Source organism: Rhinopithecus roxellana, chromosome 12 (genome assembly GCF_007565055.1).
Source record: "Rhinopithecus roxellana isolate Shanxi Qingling chromosome 12, ASM756505v1, whole genome shotgun sequence".
Classification (NCBI taxonomy): Eukaryota; Metazoa; Chordata; class Mammalia; order Primates; family Cercopithecidae; genus Rhinopithecus; species Rhinopithecus roxellana.
In genome coordinates this window covers 2,247,673-2,273,204 of record NC_044560.1, presented here as the reverse complement: position 1 = coordinate 2,273,204, position 25,532 = coordinate 2,247,673, and the positions used below count along the sequence as shown (strand labels likewise).

At 53.1% G+C, this 25,532-nt stretch overlaps 1 protein-coding gene across 3 annotated transcripts in view; it reads right to left on the bottom strand.

Moving 5' to 3' along the window:
• Positions 1-25,532, bottom strand: part of DHRS3 (dehydrogenase/reductase 3) — a 53,768-nt gene that overhangs the window by 11,641 nt on the left and 16,595 nt on the right. For all 3 annotated transcript variants that reach the window (XM_010371728.2, XM_030912647.1, XM_030912648.1), the window contains exons 2-4: positions 1,984-2,127; positions 740-859; positions 167-405 (exon numbers count right to left, since the gene is read on the bottom strand). In XM_010371728.2, the coding sequence (XP_010370030.1) occupies positions 167-405; positions 740-859; positions 1,984-2,127 (503 nt within the window). The remainder of the gene's footprint in view (positions 1-166; positions 406-739; positions 860-1,983; positions 2,128-25,532) is intronic.

Below are 25,532 nucleotides of genomic sequence, written 5' to 3'. Positions count from 1 at the left end.
CCGCTCGCCTCGGCCTCCCAAAGTGCTGGGATTACAGGCGTGAGCCACCGCGCCCGGCCCTAGCCTGATTTTTATATCAGAGCTCTTTCTGCAGGCGGCTGACTGAACATGGCTTGGGGAGGTGGGTGAGAAGGCTGGTTCTGAGGTGGGTCCCCTGCTCACTGACCTGACTCTCATGCCCTGGAACATCTCGGTGCTGGTGTGGAAGGGCAGCACTGTGGTGGCGCTGACTCCCGGACAGTCCAGCAGCCCCAGGGTCAGGCTCTCCATGAAGGCGAAGGCTGACGCTTTGGATGTGCAGTAGTCGATGGCGCCGGGGATGGCAGACAGTGCCAGCACGGAGTTGAGGCACACGATGTGGCCATTCTGAAGCTCCAGCATACGCGGCAGGAAGGCCTTGGTGGTCTGAGGGCGGATGCAGTGTCAGGGTGGAGCAGCCACAGCTCTGACAACCCCTCCACCTTTCTTTCGGGGAGAACAGCCCACCCTGGACACACACGATGCTCTAGTACCCGAGCTTTCCTGCGAGGGAGAGGGTGAGGGCTCCCGGCCCCGGGACAATGAGTGCATTTCACAAAGTCTGATGCGTCCTGGAGCTGGTCATTCGTCTTGTCTGGCCACCTTGTTCGTGGACATCCCTGCTGGCCTGAGCCCAAGCCCTGGCAAGCATCCCCTCCCCTCCATCCTGCCTGGGCTCCCTGCACACGGGGAGCTGGCTCTGGCCTAGGACAGCCCTTACCCAGAACTGGCCCAGGGTGTTGATGTGTTGGGACTTGAGGAGGGCATCGTCGTCACTGTCCATCAGGCTCTTCCCGTGGACCACGGCGGCATTGTTCACCAGGATGGTGATGTCACCCACCTGCAGGCGAGAGGGGGCCACGGGGCCATGAGGGCAGCCAGCCCAGGGCCAACAATATACGTTTTTTGTTTGTTTGTTTATTTGTTTTTGAGATGGAGTCTCACTCTGTTGTCCAGGCTGGAGTGCAGTGGCGCCATCTCGGCTCACTGCCAACTCTGCCTCCTGGGTTCAAGCGATTCTCCTGCCTCTGCCTCCCAAATAGCCAGGATTACAGGCTCCTGCCACAGTGCCTGACTAATTTTTATATTTTTAGTAGAGACGGGATTTCACCATGTTGGCCTGGCTAGTCTTGATCTTCTGACCTCAAGTGATCCGTCTGCCTCAGTTTCCCAAAATGCTGGGATTACAGGTGTGAGCCACCACACCTGGCCCAGTATACTTTTTAAAAGGGATATGGCCTACTCCTAAGTGAACGAGTAATTTCTGAGTCCATTTATGATCAATCAATTGATGTGTTATTTACAAGTTTTTCTTAGATATTCCTTCCTGCAGGCTACTTCCTGCCAGCCCAGTTCCAGTTATCCTGCATACACAGAGGCCCAGCAGCCACCTGGCCCCACCACCACCAGCCACAGGGCCTGGAGAAGAGAACTGCCTCTCTGAGCACCAGTCTTATTTGTGAGATGGGGCTAATGCCACACCAGGACTGTTCTGAGGAGGAGAAATAATTTATTGCACACACTGTACCTGGCACATAGCATATTTATAATAAATGAGGTTACTGTGACATAAAAACAGTTAACATTACCATGTACCAAACACTCAGGGTGGGTTTCCCTCTCTTGGAGTTCACTGATAATATTTAGTCTAAACAGATGACTGGAGTCAGGAGAAGGATTTTCCCAGAGGCCAATGGGACATTTGCCCCGCCACAGTCCTGGAGAGAAATCCACACGGTCTACATTTCCAAGGGAACAACAGATGATTACGCCTGTTACGTAATCAACCCTAATCCCTGTCTATGTAACTAGGGCCAGCTTCATGGGAGAGTGCCCAAAGGTGCCCTGGACAAAGCCATTCTGCCATAAGCAGAGCTCTCTTCCAGGCCACATGAGAATGTTCTCTTTGCCCGGAATTAGCCTGTGGTCAGCTGTGTTAGGAACAGACCCTCCCAGGCTACAGACCTTCTCTCGGACAGCCTTGGCTGTCTGGTACACCTCCTCCCGGTTGCCCACATCGCAGATGAAGTAATGGCACTCAGTGCCCATCTGCCGGATCTCCTCCGTCGTCTCCTTCAGGCATTTCTCAGTCCGGCCCCAGAGAACAATCTGGAAGAAGAGAATAACAATGCAGAACAAATGGTCATTAAGCAAGCCACAGGGATGCAACAATTGCCACCAGAAATTCAGTATTTAAAGTGATTTGTCTTGAAACGACTGGCCTCCCTGGTTCCACCCAAAGATAAAGACTACAACATAGATTAATAATATAACTTTTGGCTTTTTCTGAGGCAGGATCTTGTTCTCAGGCTATAGCACAGTAGTGCGATCATATCTCACAGCAGCCTCAAACTTCTGGGCTCAAGAGATCCTCCCACTTCAGCCTCCGGAGTGGCTGGGACCACAGGTGCATGCTATCATACCTGGCTAATATTTTTTTAAAAATTTTGTAGAGTAGGGGTATTCTTATATTGCCCAGGCTGGCCTTGAACTCCTGGGTTCAAGCAATCCTCCCACCTCGGCCTCTCAAGTGCTAGGAATTACATGTGCGAGCCACTGCCCCCAGCCAACAATATAACTTTTTAAAGGCATATGATCTACTCTTAAGTGAACCAGTAGTTTCTGAGCCCACTTCTGATTAGTCGATTGATGTGTATTTAGGAAGTTTTTCTTGTATATTACTTTCAACAGGCCGCCTCCTACCAGCCCAGTTCATTTCCTGCAAATGTAGAGGCAATAAGTAGAGCTCTTTGTGCAAAATGTTCCAGAATGCTCTCCATTAGGAATCAGCTGGCTTCACCAATTAGGTCTAGAGCCAGGATTATTAACACCAGCTGGTAGTATAGACAGGACCATTCCAGCCTCAAGGTTCACAGGAGCTAAGCCGAGCCTCCCATCTAGCTGCAGTCCCTCCCCTAAGGAAGTTCTGGAAGGACAGTGACAAGACTGCCACTGAGAAGGAAGCATGGTCTCACCCGGCAGGCAATAAACATGGACTCATTATGCCAGAAGGTGACCTTGGCAGGACCACTGAGGGTTTGGGCAAATTTATGAAAGGCCAGCCCATAAAAGGCTCAGAAGAGAAGCCTGGCTAATTCTTTTTTTTTTTTTTTTTTTTTTGGGACGGAGTCTCGCTCTGTCGCCCAGGCTGGAGTGCAGTGGCCGGATCTCAGCTCACTGCAAGTTCCGCCTCCCGGGTTCACGCCATTCTCCTGCCTCAGCCTCCGGAGTAGCTGGGACTATAGGCACCTGCCACCTCGCCTGGCTAGTTTTTTGTATTTTTTAGTAGAGATGGAGTTTCACTGTGTTAGCCAGGATGGTCTCGATTTCCTGACCTCGTGATCCGCCCGTCTCGGCCTCCCAAAGTGCTGGGATTACCTGGCTAATTCTTAACGTTGACCTAACGGAGGAGGACACACCTCCCCAGGATGTGTCACTGGGGCCAGTGAGGCCTCTGTTGGTAAAAGGGCCTGGAGTCGGATGACAGGGGGACCAAGAGCCCTAAGAACCAGTTTCACCAGCACAGAGGGAGGAAGGCAGGGGGCTGAACACCACCCAGAGGACAGAAGCAGAGACAGGAAGAGCCGAAAGGGTTCTTGGGAATTCATCCGGTGGGTTTCTATTTTTGTTTCTTTTCTTTTCTTTTTTATGTAAGACTATCAATGAAATTCCCCCTTTAAAAAAAAATCCAACATGGAAACCCCAATGTGTGAAATCAAGAAAAGGAATAAATGATACACCTGACTCCATAACATTTCCTTACTCTAAAGGCTGCTAATGAGAACAAAATGGCTGCTTTGGGAAGGCAAATGTTTCAAACTGGGGGTTACAGATGGCAGCTCCAATCACATCAGACCCAGATCCAACTGACTTCTCTATTTTGCTTTGTTACATGGTATAGAGAAAAGTCACATTGATAAGGAGTTGCCAATGGTAACCATTTATCCGCTGCTCACCTTGAAATCTCAGAATTTTCACTTAAGCAGAGAGGGCACAAAACAGGCCTAGCTGGCGGCTCTCAGAAATTCCAGTGGTCTCCAATGGAATCGATTTTTTAAATTAGAGTTTTAAAAACTTTCAAAATATTTTACAAAAAAATGAGTGTTCTCTAAAACCCAGTTTGAAAACCCCACTTAGTCTAGCCACTTTATTTTAATTAAGGTCTTGAAATATAGAAAGGGCTTAACAAGTGGGTACCATAAGTTCCTCTCCATGACCATGTAAGTCCTTCAAAGGCAGATGGACTACAATTAAACAGGCTCCAAGGGACATTTTCTTGTCTGTTGAGCTAAAAACAGAATGTGTTCCTCCAGGAGAAGCTGGGAGGTTCAGTTCGTGGGAAAGAAAGAAGACAAGCATTTGCTCCAGGAAGGCAATTTGGTGTAGGCCTCCTCCACTCCACTGGACCACCCCGCTCGCCTTGCAGCCACTGTCATCCAGGTTTCCTTTCTTCCTCCCTTATCACCCTGTCTATATGGCCACGCATTCATCTATCTGTCCATCTGTCCACTGTCCCATTCACCGGTCCATCCATCCACCCACCATCTATCTACTCCACTCCATCCATCCATCCATCCATCCATCCATCCATCCATCCATCCATCCATCCGTCCATCCACTCGCCTACCCTACTCCACCCATCCATGCACTCACTCACCCCACTCCATCCATCCATCCATCCATCCATCCATCCATCCATCCACCCACCCACCCACCCATCCACCCACCCATCCATCCCTCATCTACCCTACTCCATCTATCCAACCATCCGCTCACCTACCCCACTTCATCCATCCATGCATCCATCCATCCATTTACTCACCTACCCAACTCCATTCAACTATCCATTCTACCCACACCCCCCCCCCCCTCGCCCACCAGCCCCACTGCACCCATCCATCCATCTGGTTTCTGAGTATGTCAGCCTGAGGGGGAGGTAATCCTTGGTTTCTATTCTTCTGTTCTGGTCCCTGCCTAACTGCATCCTACCTCTGGCTCATATGTGTAACAGGACCATGGGGCTTGCACAGTCCCCTGGGGTCTGGCTGAGGCAGGGAGAGGTGCCTCTGGGGGCCCTAAGAATTGCTGGGCAAGTTGACAGAGAGGAAAGCTTAAAGCTGGGGTCTTGTGGGAGGGTATAGGGTTCAGATGTCCGTGGAGACAAGTGGTCAACCCAGCGCTGTCAACCCGGCTGGAAGACCACCCTGGAGAGGAGGTGGAGCAGGGCTGAGGGAGAAGGAAAGAAGGCTATGTTCCACTGTCTTCCGTGGGCCAGGAAGCTCCCCAGGCAGGGCCCTAAGACTTGGCTGTTTCCTTTTAAGAGTCTGTTGAGGGCGCCCCAGGTGGACTGGGGAACCGGCCTCACCTTTCCCTGGCAACATGATAGGTTTGCCTTTCTGCCTCCTCAGGCCCACCCCCCTGGGCCCCGATTCTATCCTGTTCACATCCCAGTGCCCGGCATAGCACATTATGTTTGTTGAATGAATGAATGAATGACAGTTCAGGCACACAGGTGGACGGGGAAGGGAGGTGGTTTAAGGTCTCTAAGAGGAGAGACCACCCATCCCCTTGGCTAAGCCATTTAGGGCCCCAGAACCTTCCACTCAAGTCCACCTGGGCCAAGAGTCAGGGAAACCTGGCTGCCCCAGAGCATCAGCACCGTCCTGGCTGGGCCTTGGGTGAGGAGCAGCTTTCACAGGGCAAGGCTTGGGTCTCAGAAGGAGGTGAGGCTCTGGCTGCTGTGCGCATGCCCTGCTGAGCGTCGCTGTGCCAGGCTCTGTGTGTTTTTGTAAGTGGGTTTCTGTAGTATGTCTCTGTGTGTGTCTGTGTCTGTGTGGGCCTCTATGAGTGTATCTGTGAGTATGTCTGTGTGTCTCTCCGTGTGTCTGTGGGTGTCTCTCTGTATGAGTGTATGTGTCTGTGTGTGTCTGAGTGTGTGTCTCTGTGTGTCTGAGTGTGTCTCTGTGAGTGTGTCTGTGTGTCTCTCCATGTGTCTGTGTGTGTCTCTCTGTATGAGTGTATGTATCTGTGTGTCTGAGTGTGTGTGTCTGTGTCTCTGTGTGTCTGAGTGTGTGTGAGTGTGTCTGTGTGTCTCTCCGTGTGTCTGTGGGTGTCTCTCTGTATGAGTGTATGTGTCTGTGTGTGTCTGAGTGTGTGTGTCTGTGTCTCTGTGTATCTGAGTGTGTCTCTGTGAGTGTGTGTGTGTATGTCTGTGGGTGTCTCTCTGTGTGAATGTATGTGTTTGTGTGTCTCTGTGTGGGAGAGTGTGTGTGTGTCTCTGTGTCTCTGAGTGTGTTTGGGTGTCTGAGTGTATGTTTCTGTGTGTGTTTGTGTGTGTCTCTGTGAATGTGTGTCTCTGTGTGTCTGTGTGTGTGTCTGTGTATATGTCTCTGTGTTTTTGTGTGTCTCTCTGTATAAGTGTGTGTGTGTCTGTGTGCGAGTGTGTCTCTGTGTGAATGTGTGTGTCTGTGTGCAAATGTGTGTGTCTCTGTGTGTGTGTCTCTGTGTCTCCTTGTGTCTGTGTGTCTCTCTGAGTGTATGTGTGTGTTTCTGTGTACGAGTGTGTGTGTCTCTATATGAGTGTGTGTGTCTGTGTGCGAGTGTGTGTCTGTGTACCTCTGTGTGTCTCTGTGTGTCTGTGTGTGTCTCGCTGTGTGAGTGTATGTGTGTGTATGTCTGTGTGAGTGCGTGTGTGTGTCTGTGTGTGTCTGTGTACGAGTGTGTGTAATGTGCATGTGTGTGAGTGTGTAGCCTTGTGCTGTTGTGTTTCCTCAGGTCCTTGGTGGATGCTGGGGGTCACAGGGAGGCAGAGCTGGGCACCTTCCATCTTAGGAAATGGTAGCGTCTCTGAAGTGCTGGGCTGGCGCCTGAGCGAGCTGAGTGGAGGGAATGGGCCCCTTTTCCTGGTAGGTGCTGCCCCGTGGAGCTGCCCTGGCTACTGTCCCTTCCTGGCTCCTCTTCCTCCTCCAGCTTCCTACCCTGACCCTTCTGGGGAATCTGCGTCACTGACCAGGTAACTGGCAGATAGCGCACTGCAGGCGCGCCCAGGTGGCTCCTGCAGAGTTCTCTGGAGGTGACCCGCGCAGCTGACAGGACAAGGGTCCCACCCAGGGCCAGCATGAGTGTGAGGACTGGGTGGGCGGAGACGGGCGTCTGAGGGTATGTGGGGTGGGAGCCTGCAGAGGGGACTGATTTCTGAGCCCTTGGAACCAATGCGGCTGCCTCTTAGTGAACTCGGGACAGGCAGCAGCTGGGAAGGCCAGAGGCCTGGAATTCACTCTTAAGTAGGGTTTATTCTTCTCTCTCCTAGTGACCGGTAGCGGGAGGTGGGAAGGGGAGAAAGACCTCTGACCACTGGGGTGCCGGGCTGTCCTGCCCAGAGCAGCTCTCACGACGGCTAAAGGCGGACAGACTCCTCAGCGGCCCTCTGCGCTGAAGACTGTCATTATCCATGGTCACAGTGGAGAAAACCGTGGCACAAAGGAGTTAAGTAACTCACCCCATGCCACCCACTGTGAAGCAGGATTCGAACCCAGAGCCTCAGACCTTTGCAGAGGCACCCCTAAGCCCCCAGGCACTGGGGTCATCTGAGCTTTGAGGATTCCACTCTTCTCATACGCATCCCCGCGCCCCACATTCATCCCCACCCAGCCGGCCTTCTCCTGCTTTGTCTCCTCCAATGTCCACAACAGCCCCGTCCATCCAGGACCACATGGAGAGCCGGCTATGGGCTGGGGTGGTGATCCAACAGAGAATGAAGCAGATGTGATCCTGCTTCAAGAAACCCACATTCCAGTGGGGGAAGACAGAAGGAATCAGAAAACAGTTAGTCACAAATGACAGTAAGTGGGATAAAGAATAAGCAAGAAAACCTTATTTGCATCGGGGAACTGACAAGGTGGCCATATCATGCCCATTTTAAAGCTAAGGACATTGTAGTTCAGAGAGGCTAAGCAACTTGTCTGAGGTCACACAGCAACTGAATAATGGAGCTGGGATTTGAACCAAGGTCATGTCCGGCTCCACAGGCTGTGGGGATTGCACCACCACTCACTGTCCTGTAAGAGAAAGCACATCTCCTCTCTTCAAGGGGTCCTGTGGGGATTAAGCTGGCAGAAGCTGGCACCCACTAACTGCTCAGTACCCACTCTCTGCTGGTATTTCCCATGGGGAGGAATAGCTGAGAAAATCATAGCACTGCTCTGATACACCCTCTTCTGCAGACTTTAAAATGGTTAAGTGTCATGACATGGAAAGATGCTCAGGAGTGGGCCGGGCGCAGTCGCTCATGCCTGTAATCCCAGCACTTTGGGAGGCCGAGGCGGGCGGATCACAAGGTCAGATCGAGACCACGGTGAAACCCCATCTTTACTAAAAATACAAAAAACTCACTGGGCGTGGGGGCAGGCACTTGTAGTTCCAGCTACTCAGGAGGCTGAGGCAGGAGAATGGTGTGAACCCGGGAGGCAGAGCTTGCAGTGAGCCGCGATTGCACCACTGCGCTCCAGCCTGGGTGACAGAGCAAGGCTCTGTCTCAAACAACAACAACAACAAAACAAACCATGCTCAGGAGTCTAATGTTGGGACAAAAGGGGTGCAGCACTATTTGAATAAGACAATCTCAACTCTAAACTTTTTTTTTTTTTGAGACAGAGTCTTGCTCTGTTGCCCAGGCCGGAGTGCAGTGGCACAGTCATGACTCACTGCAGCCTCCATTTCCTGGTGATCCTCCTACCTCAGCCTCCCAAGCAGCTGGGATCAGAGGTGCAAGCCACTACTTCCGGCTAATTTTTATATTTTTCGTAGAGATGGGGTTTTGCCATGCTTCCCAGGCTGGTCTCAAACTCCTGGGGCTCAAGCGATTCTCCTACCTCGGCCTCCCAAAGTGCTGGGATTACAGGAGTAAGCCACCAGGTCAATGGAAGTCAACAGGCTACACAGACATGGGTGTCTCAGGCAGGATCACAGCTGACTGTCGTTTGCTTCTTTATATTTGTATAAGCAAAAAATATCTCTAAAGAACAAGTATTGTCATTTATGATCTTAGAAATAGAAGGTGGGGCTGGGTGTGGTGGTTCCGGAGGCTGAGGTGGGAGGATCACTTGAGCCCAGGGGACAGAGGCTGCAGCGAGCCAAGACTGCGCCACTGCACTCCAGCCTGGATGACAGAGAGAGACCCGGTCTCAAAAAAAACAAAAACCAAAAACCAAACCGAAACAAAAAACAACAGAGGGTGGAGTAAAAGCTTCCCCATGGATCATTCCCCAAATAGATTCTTAACACACAGCTAACTTCGCTCAATCCTGTGGGTCCAAGCCCTTGTTCCCCAGCCCCCGAGCAGGGCCCTTCAGGGGCCCTCATCCATTGTGAAGGGACTGTTATTCACATCTCTCTTCCCATTGTTGAGTGACTGAGGGAGGGAGCCTGCCAGGGGATCCACAGCTCCCAGTTTCCACTCGCTCATTACACAGGGCTTTTGGCCCTGCATGTGCTGTCACGGCCATTTGGGGTCACTTAGAGGATAGGGACTCAATCTCCAAATTCAGGGTTCTCCTGTGTCCCTACCTGGTGCCCAGCCCGGGCTGTTTTTCTCTGTTTCTAATGCCAAGGCTACTTATGGACTCCTATTCAACCTGCAAAACCCTGCTTGAATGCTCCTTCAGTCCTGAAGCCTCCCTGGCTGCTCTTTCCAGCCTCCTCACAACAACAACAGCGCCACCACTATACAATGGCCAAATCTGTTGAGCAGTTGCCATGGGTCAGACACTGTGCTGAGTACATGGATATGTTTTCTTCTTTAATCCTCACAACCCCTTGAGGTGGGTAGGTTTACCTTCTCCATTTAATAGGCAAGCCTCAGACAGACAGTGACTCACCCAGGGTCATGCCGCTCATAACAGCAGATCAGCCTGACTCAGGATAGCCATTCCTCACTGCTAACACTAGTGTTTGTTCAACCTCCACTAGTGCATGGATGTGAGCATGCTGGCTGGTGAACAGCCCTGCCTCTCCCATGAGCGTGCAAGGTCCTCCAGGGAATCTTACTCATCTCGTAAGCCCAGCATCCAGCATGGGCCAGGTACAAGAGTGAAAGCTCAGCTAACATCATCACAAGACACCAGCCCCAGGAGGCCCTAGATCAGAGGATACTGAGTACCTCTTCTCTACCCAGCCTTGCCTTCCTAGCCCAGAGGGGCTTGCACTAATGCTGGACTTGGCTTTCATTCCTGGAGTTCAGCTGCAGCACACCCTCCCACTGGCGACATGAGCCGGGTGGTCTCTGGGTGGGTCCCAGGAGGAGCATCTGTTTATAATTGGCAGCCCCGGAAAGATCTGAGACCCTGGGCAGGTCTTTGGCAGGCCGGCTCATGTCCCACGGGCCTGATGTTGTGGAGCTGGATTGGCGCTGACTTGGCTTCTCAGAGGTAAAGAACATACCCACCAGAGACCCCAAACCACAGCAGGCTGGGTGGTGGGGTGGGAAGGTCAGTGTGGAGGGTGCATAGCTTTCTGCTCCTGGCCCCTCCAGCAGGAGTCTGTTAATAAAAATCCATCCCTGTGGTCAGATGAGAATAAGCAGGCAAGCAACATCTAGCTTGTAAGACATTAGGGTTAGAGCAGGCTGCTAGATAGCAGAGGATGAATGTGACTGTGGCATAGGTTACCACTGGAATTTCCCCCTTTCACAACCCTGCCTATTTCCAACAGGAGAGACCCTGTCTTGAGTGGAGCAGCTTAGAACACGGGCTCCGGAGCCAGACTGCTTGGGTTCAATCCTTTAATAGTTATGAATGACATGAACTTAACCTCTATGAATTAAGGTTTAAAACACCCACTCTTTTTCTTTCTTTTTCAGATGGAGTCTTGCTCTGTGGCCTAGGCTGGAGTGCAGTGGCACAGTCTCGGCTCACTGCCTCCTCTGCTTTCTGGGTTTGAGCGATTCTCCTGCCTCAGCCTCCCAAGTAGCTGGGATTACAGGTGTGTGCCACCACACCCAGCTAATTTTTGTATTTTTAGTAGAGATGGAGTTTCTCCATAATTCACCAACATGGTGAATCACAGGTGTGAGCCACCGCTCCCAGCCTAAAACACTCACTCTGAAGGGCAGTTGGGAAGATTAAGAAAGGGCACAATAAATGCCAGCTGTGGGCTGGATATGGTGACTCACCCCTATATTCCCAGCACTTTGGGAGGCCGAGGTGGGGGAATTGCTTGAGACCAGGAGTTCAAGATCAGCCTGGGCAACATGGCAAGACGCTGTCTCTGTTTTTTAAAAAGCTAGCTGTCATTATTATTATTGTTGTTATTATTATTATTAGCACAGCAACAGAAATAGATCCCCCTTTGCAGTAGAAGATCCACATACCCTGAAGGGGAAACGGTTGCCTGGAAGACCCCATCTGGGGCTGTCCCATCTTGCCTGCCCTAGGCACAGCCTTGACTGGGGCAAAACCACAGAATCTTTAAGATGATGTTTCACTCTTGTTGCCTAGACTGGAGGGCAATGGCACCATCTCGGCTCACTGAAACCTTCACCTCCCAGGTTTGAGTGATTCTCCTGCCTCAGCCTCCTGAATAGCAGGGATTACAGGTGCGCACCACCACACCCAGCTAATTTTGTATTTTTAGTAGAGACGGGGTTTCGCCATGTTGATCAGGCTGGTCTCGAACTCCTGACCTCAGGCGATCCACCTGCCTCAGCCTCCCAAAGTGCTGGGATTACAGGCGTGAGCCACTGTGCCGGGCCTAGAATAGTCATTTCTACAAAGACTCTGTCGCTAAAAAAAAAAAAAAGAGTTGGAATGTGACTGAATCCTCAGCCTGTCCCTCTCCAGCACAGCCCTAGAAGGAAGCCTGCTTTCTCCCAATGGACCCCAGTGGGATCCCTCTAGCTGTCACCCATTGAGAGTGCTGGCCTGTCACCTGGGCACACACAACAAGCCTACCAGCCCTTCTGCTTCCAGTGCAGATCCACTCTGATCACACTGATCCAAACTGATCCACAGTGATCAGGTACTGGCTTCCAGCACCTCCTTCCCAGACTTTCTAATCCTTTCCACCTTTTTTTCTGGGAGGCCTGTTTTCCAGACTCTACACAATCCAGTCCGCATGCTGTCAGGTAAAAGGAGGGGGACAGAGAGATCGCACGAGTCTGTGGTTTTGCCCCACTCAAGGCTGTTTCTAGGGGAGGAGACAGACACAGAGCTTCAGAAGGAGTCTTCCAGGCAACCGTTACCCCAACAGGGTTCTAGATCTTCCGTCAGCAAGGGGGATCTATTTCTGTTGCTGTGCTGATACAAATAGTAACAGCTACCATTTATTGGGGTAGCCCTAGGTTTGTTACAGGTGCCCCACAGCCGACCCCAGAAGGTCAGAGGTGACAGAAGCCACTGGGCCTTTCAGGGACTTCGGCTAGGTCCTTATGTGCCCTTCCTGTTCCTGCACTGCTGAGCTGCTGAAGCCTAGACAGGTCTCTCCCACGTAGCCCTGAGAAACAGACTCTCCCTGGCTGCCGGCCCCTGTTTTGGCCTGCCGAGAATGTTTTGGCTACCACTGGCTCAGCTGTTGGGGAAGATTGTGATGAAGCTCCTCAAATTAGATCAGCCCGCGGTGTTGCCCTCCCACAAGTCCCTGACCGCAACCTGGAGCAGGGCACAGACTTCCTCCAGGCGGGCGTCCAGCCTGGAACCGGCCCGCTTGGGAGGCACAGGAATGACAGGAGCTCTGACATGCACGCGGGGCTCACTAGCTGGCCACGCCGCCTCAGCATGGGTGCCGTGGGGCGTCTAGTCCTCTGTCAGCTCTAGAAGGGCTCATATCTGAGAAAACTGATACACGAAGGGGCTATGTAATTCCAAGTGGTAAGTGGTAGAGCTGGAACCTCGACATAAGCAATCTGTGCCCTTTGCCGCTGACTTCACCTGCGGGAGCAAAGTGACCCCACGAAATAACATATCCATTCAGTGCACATGTACAGTGAGCAGATGCCATGTGCCAAGGACTGGACAGAAAGGTGTCCACCTCCCGGGGAACGAGGGAAAGATGCGGTCATCACACAGTCTTGATGACCAAGTGGTTATTGAAAGGCGTGACAGAGATGCTCCTTGCCCCTCTGCAAGGACACCGGGGCTCTGATGGGGCTCAGGTGGGAGGACAGGTGAGGACAGAAGCTGTTCTGAGCACGGGTCAGCACAGTGCCCAGGGCTGGTTGCTGTGAGGGGTACAGGGTATGCCTGGAGCACCCTTGGTCTCCAAGTGGGCGGGGTGGGACTGTGGCAAGCACTCACCGCCACCACAGTGAACAATCTGTGTTTACTACAGGCTGGGTCCTGCTCTGGGCTCTTAGACTGAGTCCTCTTGGCTGCCTGGGGGTGGTACAGTCGGCTGATTAGTGTCCCCTGAGAAGCTGAGTCCAAGTCCTAACCCTCGGTACCTGTGAATGTGACCTTATGCAGAAAAAGGGTCTTTGTAACTGAGTAGCTGTAATTGAGTTGGGGATCTCAAAGTGAGATCACCCTGGGTTAGGGTGGGCTCTGAATCTAAGGATTAGCGTCCTCATGAGAGGCAGAACAGAGACACACACAGAGGAGAGGAAGGCTGTGTGAAGACGGAAACAGAGACTGCAGTGAGGCGGCCACAAGCCACGTGATGCCAAGAGCTGCCAAGAGCCACCAGGAGCTGAAAGGGACGAGGAAGGATCCTTCCCTAGAGTCCGGGAGAGAGTGGGGTCCTGCTGATACCTGGAGTTTGGACCTCTGGTACCCAGAACTGTGAGAGCAGCTCTGGTGTTTTGGGCTACGCAGCTGGTGGTCATTTGTTGTGCCATTGACAGGAAACTAACACAAATGGGCGGCTGCATTATCCTCATTCGATGGAGGAGGCCAAGCAAGGCCCAGCCCCAGGCTCCCGAGGCTGGAAGCAACAGAAGCTGTGTCCCCTCCACACCATTCCGTGTTCTCAGATGCCCAGCTCTTTTTAACCTCTGAAGCCTCTTCACTCTCCCGCATTAAGCGCTGTCTCTCACCGTATGCCCACTCCACCATGCACCCTGTCAGCCTGACCTCTGAAATCCAGAGGCTTCTCACCACTTCTCGCCACCTCCACGGCTGCTCCTCGGGGCCCTGCCTCAGTGCCCCTCACCTGGAGCACAGGTGGATCCCTCACCTGGTCCCAACAGGTCACCCGGCTCCTACCTTTGCCCCAGGGTCCCCTGCCTCAGTCTGTTCTCAACACAGCAGGCAGAGATCCTTCTAGAATGTGTCAGACCACGTTACCCTGCTCATGACTACTGATGGCTGCCCATCTCACAGACTGGAATCTAGTGTATACTGGAATCGCAGGCCCTTCCTAGTCTGCCCCATCCCTCGTCTCAGCTCCTCCCTCCTAGGTCTCGGCCCTACAGAAGCACTGGCTCCCCTCTATCTCAGGGCCTTTGCACCGGCTTCTCTCGGTTCTCTTTTCCCAAGTATCCCTCTCCTTGTAGGGCACCCTCTCTTCTTTTTAAAAAATTATTATGATTATTATTATTTGTAGAGATGGGGGGTCTCACATTGTTGCCCAGGTTGGTCTTGAACTCCTGGCTTCAAGTGATCCTCCTGCCTCAGCCTCCCAAAGTGCTGGGATTACAGGAGTGAGGTACCACACCTGGCCACCTTCTCATAGGTTCTGCTCAAGTGTCTCTTTATCCAAGAGGTCTTCATGTAAAATGTCCCAACCCCACAAACACCAGCTCTGATTTGATTTCTACCCTTCTTTGATTTCCTCCTTCCCAGTTGCTGAGACAGGCATGTCTCCCCCTGCGATGAGCACCTCATGTTCCTGCGGACACTCCTTCAAACGCTAAAAACACGCCCTGCCAAGAGCCAGTACGTGACAACTGAGCAGTCTCCACCTCATCCCTGGGTGTGATTCTTGCGAAACTTTTTGGTTCTGGGACCACTCAGAAAACCCTCCAGGGAAACTGTCACAAAAGCTGACTCGGGGCGGGCAGGACACTGCTCCCTCCCAGCCAGAAATCCATGGGCTGATGTTTCTTTTCACAAACATCCACAGCCCACAAGACTGGCCGGGGCTCCACCTCCATCTGACTGCCCAGGGCTGCACTTGGCAAAACACGGAGGCAGAGAAACTCAGGCTACAGTTCATGGCTGATGCCTCACCACCTTTGCCCTTTTCCCCCACTGGACCTCTTGCTGCAAAGTGCTGGGTGACCTTGGGGTGGGGGTGCCAAGGAGGGGAGGGAAGAGCCAGCATCTACAGACCACCCTTCCCTCACAGCACACATCTCCAGATTACTGTCCAGTGGGGTGGATTCAAATTTGGACAATCTAAGTAACTCATGCAGGTTGCACTACTAGAAGTTTCAAAGCAAGTCTTGGACTCCAAAGGGAAGCTCTTTTAACAGCCCTGTCCTGCCTCATTCATTCATTCATTCATTCATTCATTCATTCATTCATTATTTGTGGAATTGTGTACACCAGGCACTTTGGAGGCCCTGGGATCCAGCGGGGAATACATTTATCCCACTTGCAGAGTTTGCTTGTATGTAAGTCCGGGGACGACGAGCATGAACACTTGTTCACAAGAACGAATGACTGTTATTAAGTAGAGGTGGCTAGAAGTGCATGTGAGGAACACATAGCTTTGTAGGGGGTTGGAGGGAGTGATTATGGGGTGGGAGTGGTATTTAGATGGGGGGATGCAGGTAAGTCCTCTTGGTTAAGGTAACATTTTGGAAGAGACACGAGGGAAGTGAAGGAGGGAGCGATACAGACTTGTGGAGGAAGAGCATCCCTGGCGGCGGGAGCAGCTGGTGCAAAGGCCCTGGGGTGGGAATGAACTTCCCCAGCACAGAGACCAGCGTGGAAGAGCAAGCGGGAGATATCAGCCGCAGCAGGACTTTGAATTCTATTCTGAGATGGGGTAGATTGGGAGGTTGTAAGCAGAGAAACAACAGCCTCTGACACGAAGCTGGAAGGGGCTGGTCTGGGGTGCTTAGGTGATGGGAGAAGAGGGATTCCGGACGGCTGCAGAGCTGGGTGCTAGAGAAAGTGAGCTTCCCAGATGACCCCAGAGCGTTTGGCCTGAGAAAATGGAAGAATGGGGTTGCCGTTCCCTGAGCCCCAGCGCCTCCCTCTCCAGGAGGTTGGCTCTGGCAAGCCCCAGGTGTGCGGGAAGAGAATCCCAGGTCCCTTCAGCCTCCAGAACAATTGCTTCACGCAGGGGGAGGGGGAGGGGAGGCGGCGAGGGAGAAAGCAGTTCCAGGTGGCAAGGGCAGCTCCCGCGGAAGAGGCTGCCCCAGCGCCGGGGACCCACCTAGCGCAGCGGGGTGAGCCCAGTTTCCAATACCAAAGTGCCCGGGCCGTCCCAACCCTGGCCCTGACACCTAACGAGCTGCAGCCGGCTCTGTGCGCGGCCGGGAGGCCAGCCTGGCTCACATGATGGCGTGAGGGGGTGGCAGGAGGAGCCGCCAAGCCTCAGCGGGTCGGGCAGGAGGCTCCAGGAAGTCTTTCTGAAAGTGGGCCCAGGGGCGGGCGCGGGGCGGGGCCGCGGGGGTCCCAGGAGGGGCTGGGCGGGGCTGCAGTGCTGGGTGGGGATCGGGCTGGGATCCCAAGCGGCGGATGGGAAAGGGGTGGAAAGGGGATGGGAAGGGGCGGGAGATAGATGGGGAGGGGGTGGGGCGAGGCTGGGGTCCTGGGTGCAGACTGGGAGGCGACTGGGTGGAGCGGGTGAGGAAGGGGCCAGTTGGTGTCCCGGGAGCAGATAGGAAGAGCTTTGCGGGGAAAGCGTAGGAACAGGTTGGGGTCCTGGGCCGGGCTGTGAAGGAAGGCCGAGGTGGAGTCAGGGTACAGATGGGGGGCAATGGTACAGGCTGGGGGCTGTGGAGAGGAGCTGGGTTGGGATTCTGGGGGCAGATGGGGAAGGGGCAGGGTAGATGGCTGCAGAAGGGGGCTGGGTTGAGGTCTCAGGTGCAGACAGGGAGGGGCTGGGCGGAGGGGGTGAGGAGGGGAGCCGGGCTGGAGGCCGGGGTGCTGCTGGGGTCCCCCTCCCGCCCCGGGACCGCCCGCTCTTGCCCAGACCCGTCGGTAAACAGACGCCGTGATGTCACGGGCGCCGCTGACCTGTGGCTGAACCCGGAGCTGTAAATGAGATGCAAGGTGCCAGCAGCCTCCGGCCGCAGGGCCTACGAGCCACACGCGCTCCTCCGCCGGCCCGAGGTTACCCCAGCTGCACACACGGACAGGATGCTGCAAACGCCACCAGACATTGCAACACGCAGCCAGTCTGCTGGCCGCCGCGTGAACCGTCCCGGCAGCCCTCGCCGTCTCCCTGACGGGCACCCGCCTCCCTGGAGCGGCCTTGCTCCCTCGGAGCACCCCTGAGGTTGGCAGCTCCCACCCCTCCGGGGGCAGCCTCTCCACTAGGGTCTCTGTCTCCGCTTCCCCCAAGGAGCCTCTAAACCCGAGGGCTGGGCCTCCAGGGTCAGCTTTGGGTTTTCGTGGGAAGAAACTGGGGAGGTGCCTGCCTTTGCTCCGGGCTTTCTGGGAAGCTCATTACTTCTCCCTTGCAAAGACTGGATGGGGGGTTGCGGGGATGGTTTCCAGGTATAAAGAGGTATAAAGTGTCCCATTGGCCGCGCACCGCCCCTCCCTTCCGAAGCAGGGGGCCTGTTTATCCCGCTGAGCTCCCAGAGCAGCCCTGGACCGCACTAACTTGGCAGCCAGCGCTCAGAGCTGAGCGCCTGCACTGCCCTTTGGAATGAAAAGCAGCCTGGTTGGGGCCTCAAGGAATCTGCTCTGGAGTTGATTTGCTGTGTGACTTTTGGATGAGTCACTTGGCATCTCTGAGCTTCACCATCTCCATCTGGGGAAGCGGGGAAAACTGAAACTGGCCTCCCTGTGCTGGTGTGGGGAAGGTCAAAAGTGCAAGAAAAATGCTCACCAAGCCGCAGGGCCGGTCAGAAGCCTCAGGCACAGGGGGCCTGGCACTGCGAGAACTTGGAGACCCTCAGAGAAACCAAGGCTGCCCTTCTCCTCACCCACTGTCCCCCCAAAAAACTGGGCCTCTGGGTTTATTGTGAGAAGCTGGGGTGACCAGGTTTTGGGGATGAATAGTCCCCTCTGGCTTGAGGAGACCCCCATTGACTCCCCTACTTGGACCCCATTAACTAATGACCACCCTGCCTTGTGGGGGGTGGGGAACCTACAAATGACCCCAGATCTCCTCCCGCCCTAGACAGAGTCTTGCTCTGTCACCCAGGCTGGGGTGCAGTGGCGCGATCTCAGCTCACTGCCACCTCCACCTCCCAGGTTCAAACGATTCTCCTGTCTCAGCCTCTCAAGTACCTGGGATTACAGGCGCTCACCACTGCCCCCGGCTAATTTTTGTATTTTTAGTAGAGATGGAGGTTCATCATCTTGGCCAGGCTGGTCTTGAACTCCTGACCTCAAGTGATCCACCCACCTCAGTCTCCCAAAGTGTTGGGATTACAGGCGTGAGCCACCACGCATGGCCTGAAATAACCCCAGATCTTTAGCAAGTACCCCTGGAGTGCAATAAGGCACAGCTGAACTCCAGCCTTGATTCCAGCTTCTCCTTCACTGAAGTTAATCTTTACACCCTTCTCCCTCACATCCCTCTGCTTTCTTGTCTTTGCAGCACTTAGTCATTATCTGAAGTGATCGTGGTTCTTTGTTTGCTTGGTTTTTGTCTATTTTCCCCATTCTGAAACACACGCTCTCTAGAATGGAAGCTCTCTGAGGAATTTCCAGACCTGGCTTGGTAATCAGGTGCACAGTGACCGTGTGAATGAATGAATGAAATAGATTTGCTTCTTCTGTGAAACATTAGTAACTTCCCTTTGAGAGGACCTTGGGAGGGATGAAGTTGACAACCTGTGTGGTATGGCTATCGTTAGAACCAGCCACATTAATTCGCAGGGTCCCTTGTTCAAAAATTGTAAAGAATTTCAAGATGGTGACAGCAGAGCCTCAAACCAAGTGTAGGGTGCTTCTGAGTGCAGAGCCCAGTGGGAATCCCTGGGTCACACCCAGGAAGCCAGCCCCAGCCATCACACAGAGGGTGCCCAACAGAAACACCCATTGGGACCTCGTGCCAAGTCACAAGCCTTCCACGCTCCCCCGGACAGCAGGAAATACAAACACAGCTCCGGCAGAGCCACTCCAGGGAGAATGTATCACACATCCCTGGCAGACAGGTGACACCTGGCAAACTAAAAGTTGCCCACACATCCAGTCTCTACATGTGCAGGGGCGGTAGATATGGCAGGGTATTAGCTGTAGGGGAAAGAGGAATAATAACAACAGGTAACCTGGGCAAGATGGCAAAAGCGTGTCTCTACTAAAAGTACAAAAGTTAGCCGGGTGTGGTGGTGCGCGCCTGTAGTCCCAGCCACTCAGGAGGATCACGTGAGCCTGGGAGGTTGAGGCTGCAGTGAGCTGAGATGGTACCAATGCACTCCAGCCTGGGTGGACAGAGTGAGACTCTGTCTCAACAAGTAAAATAAAAATAACGGGCTGGGCGCGGTGGCTCAAGCCTGTAATCCCAGCACTTTGGGAGGCCGAGACGGGCGGATCACGAGGTTAGGAGATCGAGACCATCCTGGCTAACACGGTGAAACCCCGTCTCTACTAAAAAATACAAAAAATCAGCCGGGCGAGGTGGCGGTCGCCTGTAGTCCCAGCTACTCGGGAGGCTGAGGCAGGAGAATGGCGGGAACCCGGGAGGCGGAGCTTGCAGTGAGCTGAGATCCGGCCACAGCACTCCAGCCTGGGCAGCAGAGCGAGACTCCGTCTCAAAAAAAAAAAAAAAATAACGACAGTCCTTATCATAATTAGCATTTATTTAGGAGCTTCTCTGAGTTCAACAATGAGGTTTACGGCCCCTTATCCTCTGTTCTCGAATCCAAAAAGCTCTAAAATCCTAATTTAATTTTGACACACGCATTTAGAGCAAACCCTAATTGGAACCATCACGAGGCTACTTCCGGTCTCTTCATCCCACTGTGGTGACTATCACTGTGATTACGGGTGGCTGCCCTAGGCCTTACTGTGGGTGTCACTAGGTATATGGCCTATGTGCTAGATTGCATTTCTAAAGTCCAAAACATCAGACCTATGAGACACAGCTAGCCTTAAGGGTTTCAGATAAGGGTCTGTAGGCTTGAACTCGGCTTCTTTTTAGAGATAAGGCACTGAGACCCTGGAAGTATAAGTAATCGGTCAAGAGCAAAGCCAGGAATTAGCTGAGCAGAAACCCTCAAACCGGATGGCGGTACCTCTCGGAGCTGCTAGCAGAAGTTAAGAATTCAGCTCTTGTTTTGGAAAAGGAAAGAAACATTTTACTGGAGTATCTCAGCATCTCCCTCATACTCCAACATGAAATTCAGGGGTCACTGAGCTGGTAGGCTCAAACACACACCAGTCTGATGCGTCCCAGGGAGACCTTCAGCTAATTAAACATAATTTATGGACCAGCCTCTAAGGACAAGCCTTAAATTACTTGCAAGCTGTGTCAAGGTAGCTATCCTACAGGCTATTAATTAGGAATCAGTTTAATCTCTGCTAGGACGAAGGTCAACTGCCTTGGAGTTGACCCTTCTGGCTGACTGGTCTCATGCTGTCACGCTGTGGCTCTGGGCCCAGAGGGCCAGGGTATTCAGGGGAAGTGGGACATTCAATGGGAAATGGCCAGGCCAGCACACCCTGCAAAGACCAGGATGCTGGGAGAAAAGCCAGGCCCTTGGCCCATGGGGCCAGGTGAGGCAGGAATTTTCCCAAGCACCAGCCCCACAGAAAGTGATTTTCAGTGTTCGTCAGAGGGCATCACTTCCCTCCAACATCAGAGAATTCTGTGGAAAATCAGGCTTCTGTCACCTTCCATTAATGTGGGCTGGCCATGCATCCTATAGAAAGGACTGGTCACGCATCCTGTAGAAAGCCTTCAGTGGCTCCCTAGCAGAGCTCCCAGTCACGTCCAGACTTCACCCCACAACCACCAGGCTCTATGAGGTACGACCCTGTCCATCTCTCTCCACTCCCTGCTCACACTTTGTTCTGGCCAGGCCAGGGTCTTTTTCCCAAAGGAAACAAACTCTCTCATCTCCCATTTCCTAGCTCCGCTCTTTCCCTCTGCCTGGGATATTTTCCTTCTGCTGCTTCCATCTCATCCTTAATGCCTCAGCTTAGACCCCAGTCCTAGGCACAGCCAGGTTTCCTTTCCTAGAAGGCAGACTGCCTAGATTCGAATCCCATGGCTACCTGGGCTGTGTGACCTCGGGCAAGTATTTCACCTCTCTGAGCCCTAGTATTTCCATCTTTAAACTGGGAACAGTGGCTGTGTCACAGGGTTGCTCTGAGAAGTAAATCAGATTGTCCACGTAAATTGTTGAGCACGTGGGTAGCACTTGATTAACAACAAAGACGGGTTGAAAGCCCCCATCTGTGCTTGTAGCTGCCTCCAGCCATGGTCCACCCTACCAAGGCACCCATCCCCACCAGGGTCACTGCAGGCTACTGGTCCATCTCCCCAGCAAGACTGCAGATGGGTGTCTTTTTCCCTTGCCATAGCTGTGCAATGTCAACCATGTCCTTGTGACCAGGGAAAGCCCCTCTCCCCCAAATGCCTTTCGCTTCTGTCAAATCCACTCTGCAGGAAGCCATCTGGGATGATTCCGTTTTCTCTCCTGTGGAGAACCTGCCCACCCAGGTGGGGCACAATTAAGGTCCCCTGTTTTGGTTTTGCTCTCCAAGGGCAAACCCTCCCCGATGACCAGCTGCACTGCCAGTTGCTCTACAGCAGGGACTGTGACATCTTCCCCTTCCTATGTGAGCTTTGTGCTCAACAGGTGCTCAGGACAGACCCAACCTACATTTTTCATCCCCTGCCACCACATTCAATAATCTCCTGGAATCTTCCCAAGGTCCCTGGGAGGCTGGGATTTGCACTGCCACTTTACAGATAAGGATACCGAGGCTCGAGAGTGTAGCTGACTGAATGACGCCCGTTCTCCGAGATGCCTATGTTTTAATTCCCAGAACCTATGAATCTGTCACCTCCTATGGGAAAAAGGAATTCAGGTTGCAGCTGGAATTAAAAGGACTAATCAGCCAATTTCAGATAGATTGTCCTCGATTCTCCAAGAAGGCCCGCTGTAACCACAGTAGACAAGGGAGGCAGAGAGTCACATGGAGATGTGACTAGGATGTGACTAGTTGACTTTGAAGATGGAGGGCCATCTTCAAAGTGGCTACGAGCCAAGACATGCAGCTAGCTCCCAGAAGCTGGAAAGGGCAAGGAAATGGATTCTCCCCTAGAACCTCACGCAGGAGTGCAGCCCTGACCCCTTAATTTTAGCCCAGTGGGACCCGTGTCAGACTCCTGCCCTTTAGAATTGGAAGGGAGTAATGTGTGTTGCTTTAAGCCACTAAGTTTGTGATAATTTGTTATAGCAGCAACAGGAAGTTGATCTAGAGGTGCTAAGGGATGGGTCCAAGGCCTCTAGCCAAAAGAGCTAGGATTGAAACCTGAATCTGCCTACTTCAAAGTCTACAGTCTCTCAAAGGCACAGCATCTCCTCCCCACACGAACCTATCAACAGCACTTATGAATAAAACAAACACAACAAGCCATTCCCGCCTTAATGCCCTGGAGACTTTGGTAGAGAGTGTAGTTATGATCTGTAGCCTCATCATCACGGCCAGCACTTACCGAGCACTCGCTTTGTGGCTCTGAACTTTAAATGTATTATCTCATTTAATCGTCATTTGACAGATGAGGAAGCTGAGGCTCAGAGAGGTCCAGTAACTTGCTCAAGGTCACACAGCAAGTGAACAGAAGAGCCAGCATATGAACTTTGGTGTGGTTGACTCCTGAACTCAAAATCTGAATCTCTATGCTTTACTGGCTCCTTGAGAAAGAAAGAACCGCACATCTGTGTGTGTGTGCGCACGCGTGTGTGCACACACACACATACACACACATGAACATTTCCACTGACTTGAAGGCTCAGGAGACATCCCCAAAGCCAAGGCATGGATCTGCTGGCTGAGGAGGTGTGAGCCCTTGGAGGGCACCATGTGCCCAGTCCACACTGACCTTGTGTCTTGCCATCCCTGAAGGACCCCGTCTCCTCTGCTGTGTACTCACAGGGAAGTGGCCCGGAGAGGCCAGGTCAGACTCTTTAATTCTTTGGCAACTGGGATGTAAGAACATGGGCCGTAGAGCCAAGGGTGGACAGAGGCCACGTGGGTGTGTCTGGCAGGACTGCCTGCCTGCATGAAGGTCATGCTGCCCTTTACAGTCACACTGGCCCCAGCTCCCCACGGTGACCTGCTGCAGGCCTGTGAGAGGGGCTACTGCTTGCTGGGCTGGGGGAGCTCTAAAAGGACTCCAGGCCGGGTGCGGTGGCTCAAGCCTGTAATCTCAGCACTTTGGGAGGCCGAGGCGGGCGGATCACAAGGTCAGGAGATTGAGAACATCCTGGCTAACACGGTGAAACCCCGTCTCTACTAAAAATACAAAAACTAGCCAGGCGAGGTGGCGGGCGCCTGTAGTCCCAGCTACTCGGGAGGCTGAGGCAGGAGAATGGCGTGATCCCAGGAGGCGGAGCTTGCAGTGAGCCAAGATCGTGCCGCTGCACTCCAGCCTGGGCGACAGAGCAAGACTCTGTCTCAAAAAAAAAAAAAAAAAAAAGGACTCCACAGACCCCCCCACCAACCACCTTGGAAAGACCCAATATCATCTCTGTTCTGCTCCCTGCCTGCAGCTGGAGGGGAGGGAGAGCTGACCTCTCGTACCTGTGAATCGTGACCTAGCAAAGGGCTTCCTTTCCTCTCGTATCACAGTGGCCTTACATCATCTAGAAAAGGTTCCAAAGTCAGTCTGTTGACAACTTGCTGGACTTCGGTGGCTGAGCATTTTGCCTCTTTGAACTACAATCTCCTTGAAGGCAGAGATTTTAGCTCAACCCGGAAAAGTCTATTCTATCTTTTTTTTTCTTGGGGAGATAGAGGGGGGTAAGGCATCAGTAAATGACCTCATAAGGTCTGCAGGATGAGATTTGGAGGGCTGCCTCATACAGGCAGGCCTGGCTCTCCCGGCTGTTTCCCTGTGGCATGACTGAAAAATGAATGTTGTCCTTCCACAAGAAGGTGTACTGGACCCCTTGCTCCTGCTCATGGTACCCCCATCTCCCCTGCAGAGAAGCCCACTTCCCAACTCCCAAACCCTATGGCTTGGTTGGGGCTGGGATACCCTGGCTCAGAGTCTGGCCGTGACTCACAGCTGGCCAAATAGAGCACCATTTCCTTGGTTCAGGCTCACCCAGTCACTGCCAGAGAGACCCAATTCCTGGACCCTTCCAGAACTTCTGGGCAAAGAACACCTACCTGCCTGTCTACTCGAATGGGAGCTGGGAGGGTTACGTTACCAGCAGCAGGGGGCAGGTGTGAGCAGCCCCGTGGCAGAGAGGTCTGCCTAAAGGTGAGGGGAGAGAGAAGTTCGCCTGAGTCCTGACAGCACTGGCCCCTGGAGAGGTGCCCGAAGTCAGCCCTACCCAGGGAGTTCTGGTCCCGTGAGTCAATAAACCAATCAGCGGAACACCTCCAGAGCCCCTATCAGGAAAGCAGGAGGTGAGGTTGTTTGACCCATGTAGACTGCCTGGCTACAGACTCCACTAGGGGCCATCAGCGCCATCTTTTCCGTGAAGGTATCAACCAAGAGGCAAGACTCATTGGTTACAAGCAGACATCCTGGGGTCCAATCCTCCTGGGTCATTTACTAGCTGTGTGATTCTAAGTTACTGACCCTCAGAGTCCTGTTGGTAAGAGGAAGATGATAACAGTACCCACGCTGGAAGGTTACTTCGAGGAGTAAATGACCTTGTGACATGTCAGGGCTTAGAACAGTCCCTGGCACATAGTAGGTACTTAGTAATCACTGGCTCTAACTAGCTACAATGGGTTGGTCATGCATTTATTCAGGCAACAACCATTTATTAAGTATCTGCTGTGGGCCAGACACTGTGCCAGTTACCAGATACTTGGTGAGTGAGGAGGGCATGCCCCCTGCCCCTGTGGATATCAACAAGCAGCCACGAAGCGTGGTAAGTTGCTATGGTAACCCCAGACTTTGGCCTCACCGCAGCCCAGTCCTGCCCAATTGAGCTACTTGGACGCAGAGATAAAAATGACTAATGTCTTGGGTGGGGGAAGTTGGATGATTGTGGGGGTTGGGCAGCCAGGACCAGAGAGGAGACCGTACCCCTGACCAGCCTCAGCCCTTGGGTTGCAGAAAGGCCTATGTTGGACCAGCCCCTGCCTGGGAAGATAGGGGCTGTGCCACGGGTCGTCTCAGCAGGGGTGAGGCCTTGGGTGGAAGGGAGGTGGCCGGACTCCCTGTAGGAAGTGGTTCCCTCCCACAGACTTCTAGAAAGGGTCAAGGGCTCCAATTCCCCTGAGGGCTTCTGTGGCAGGGGCAGAACTCTCCCCTTCCTG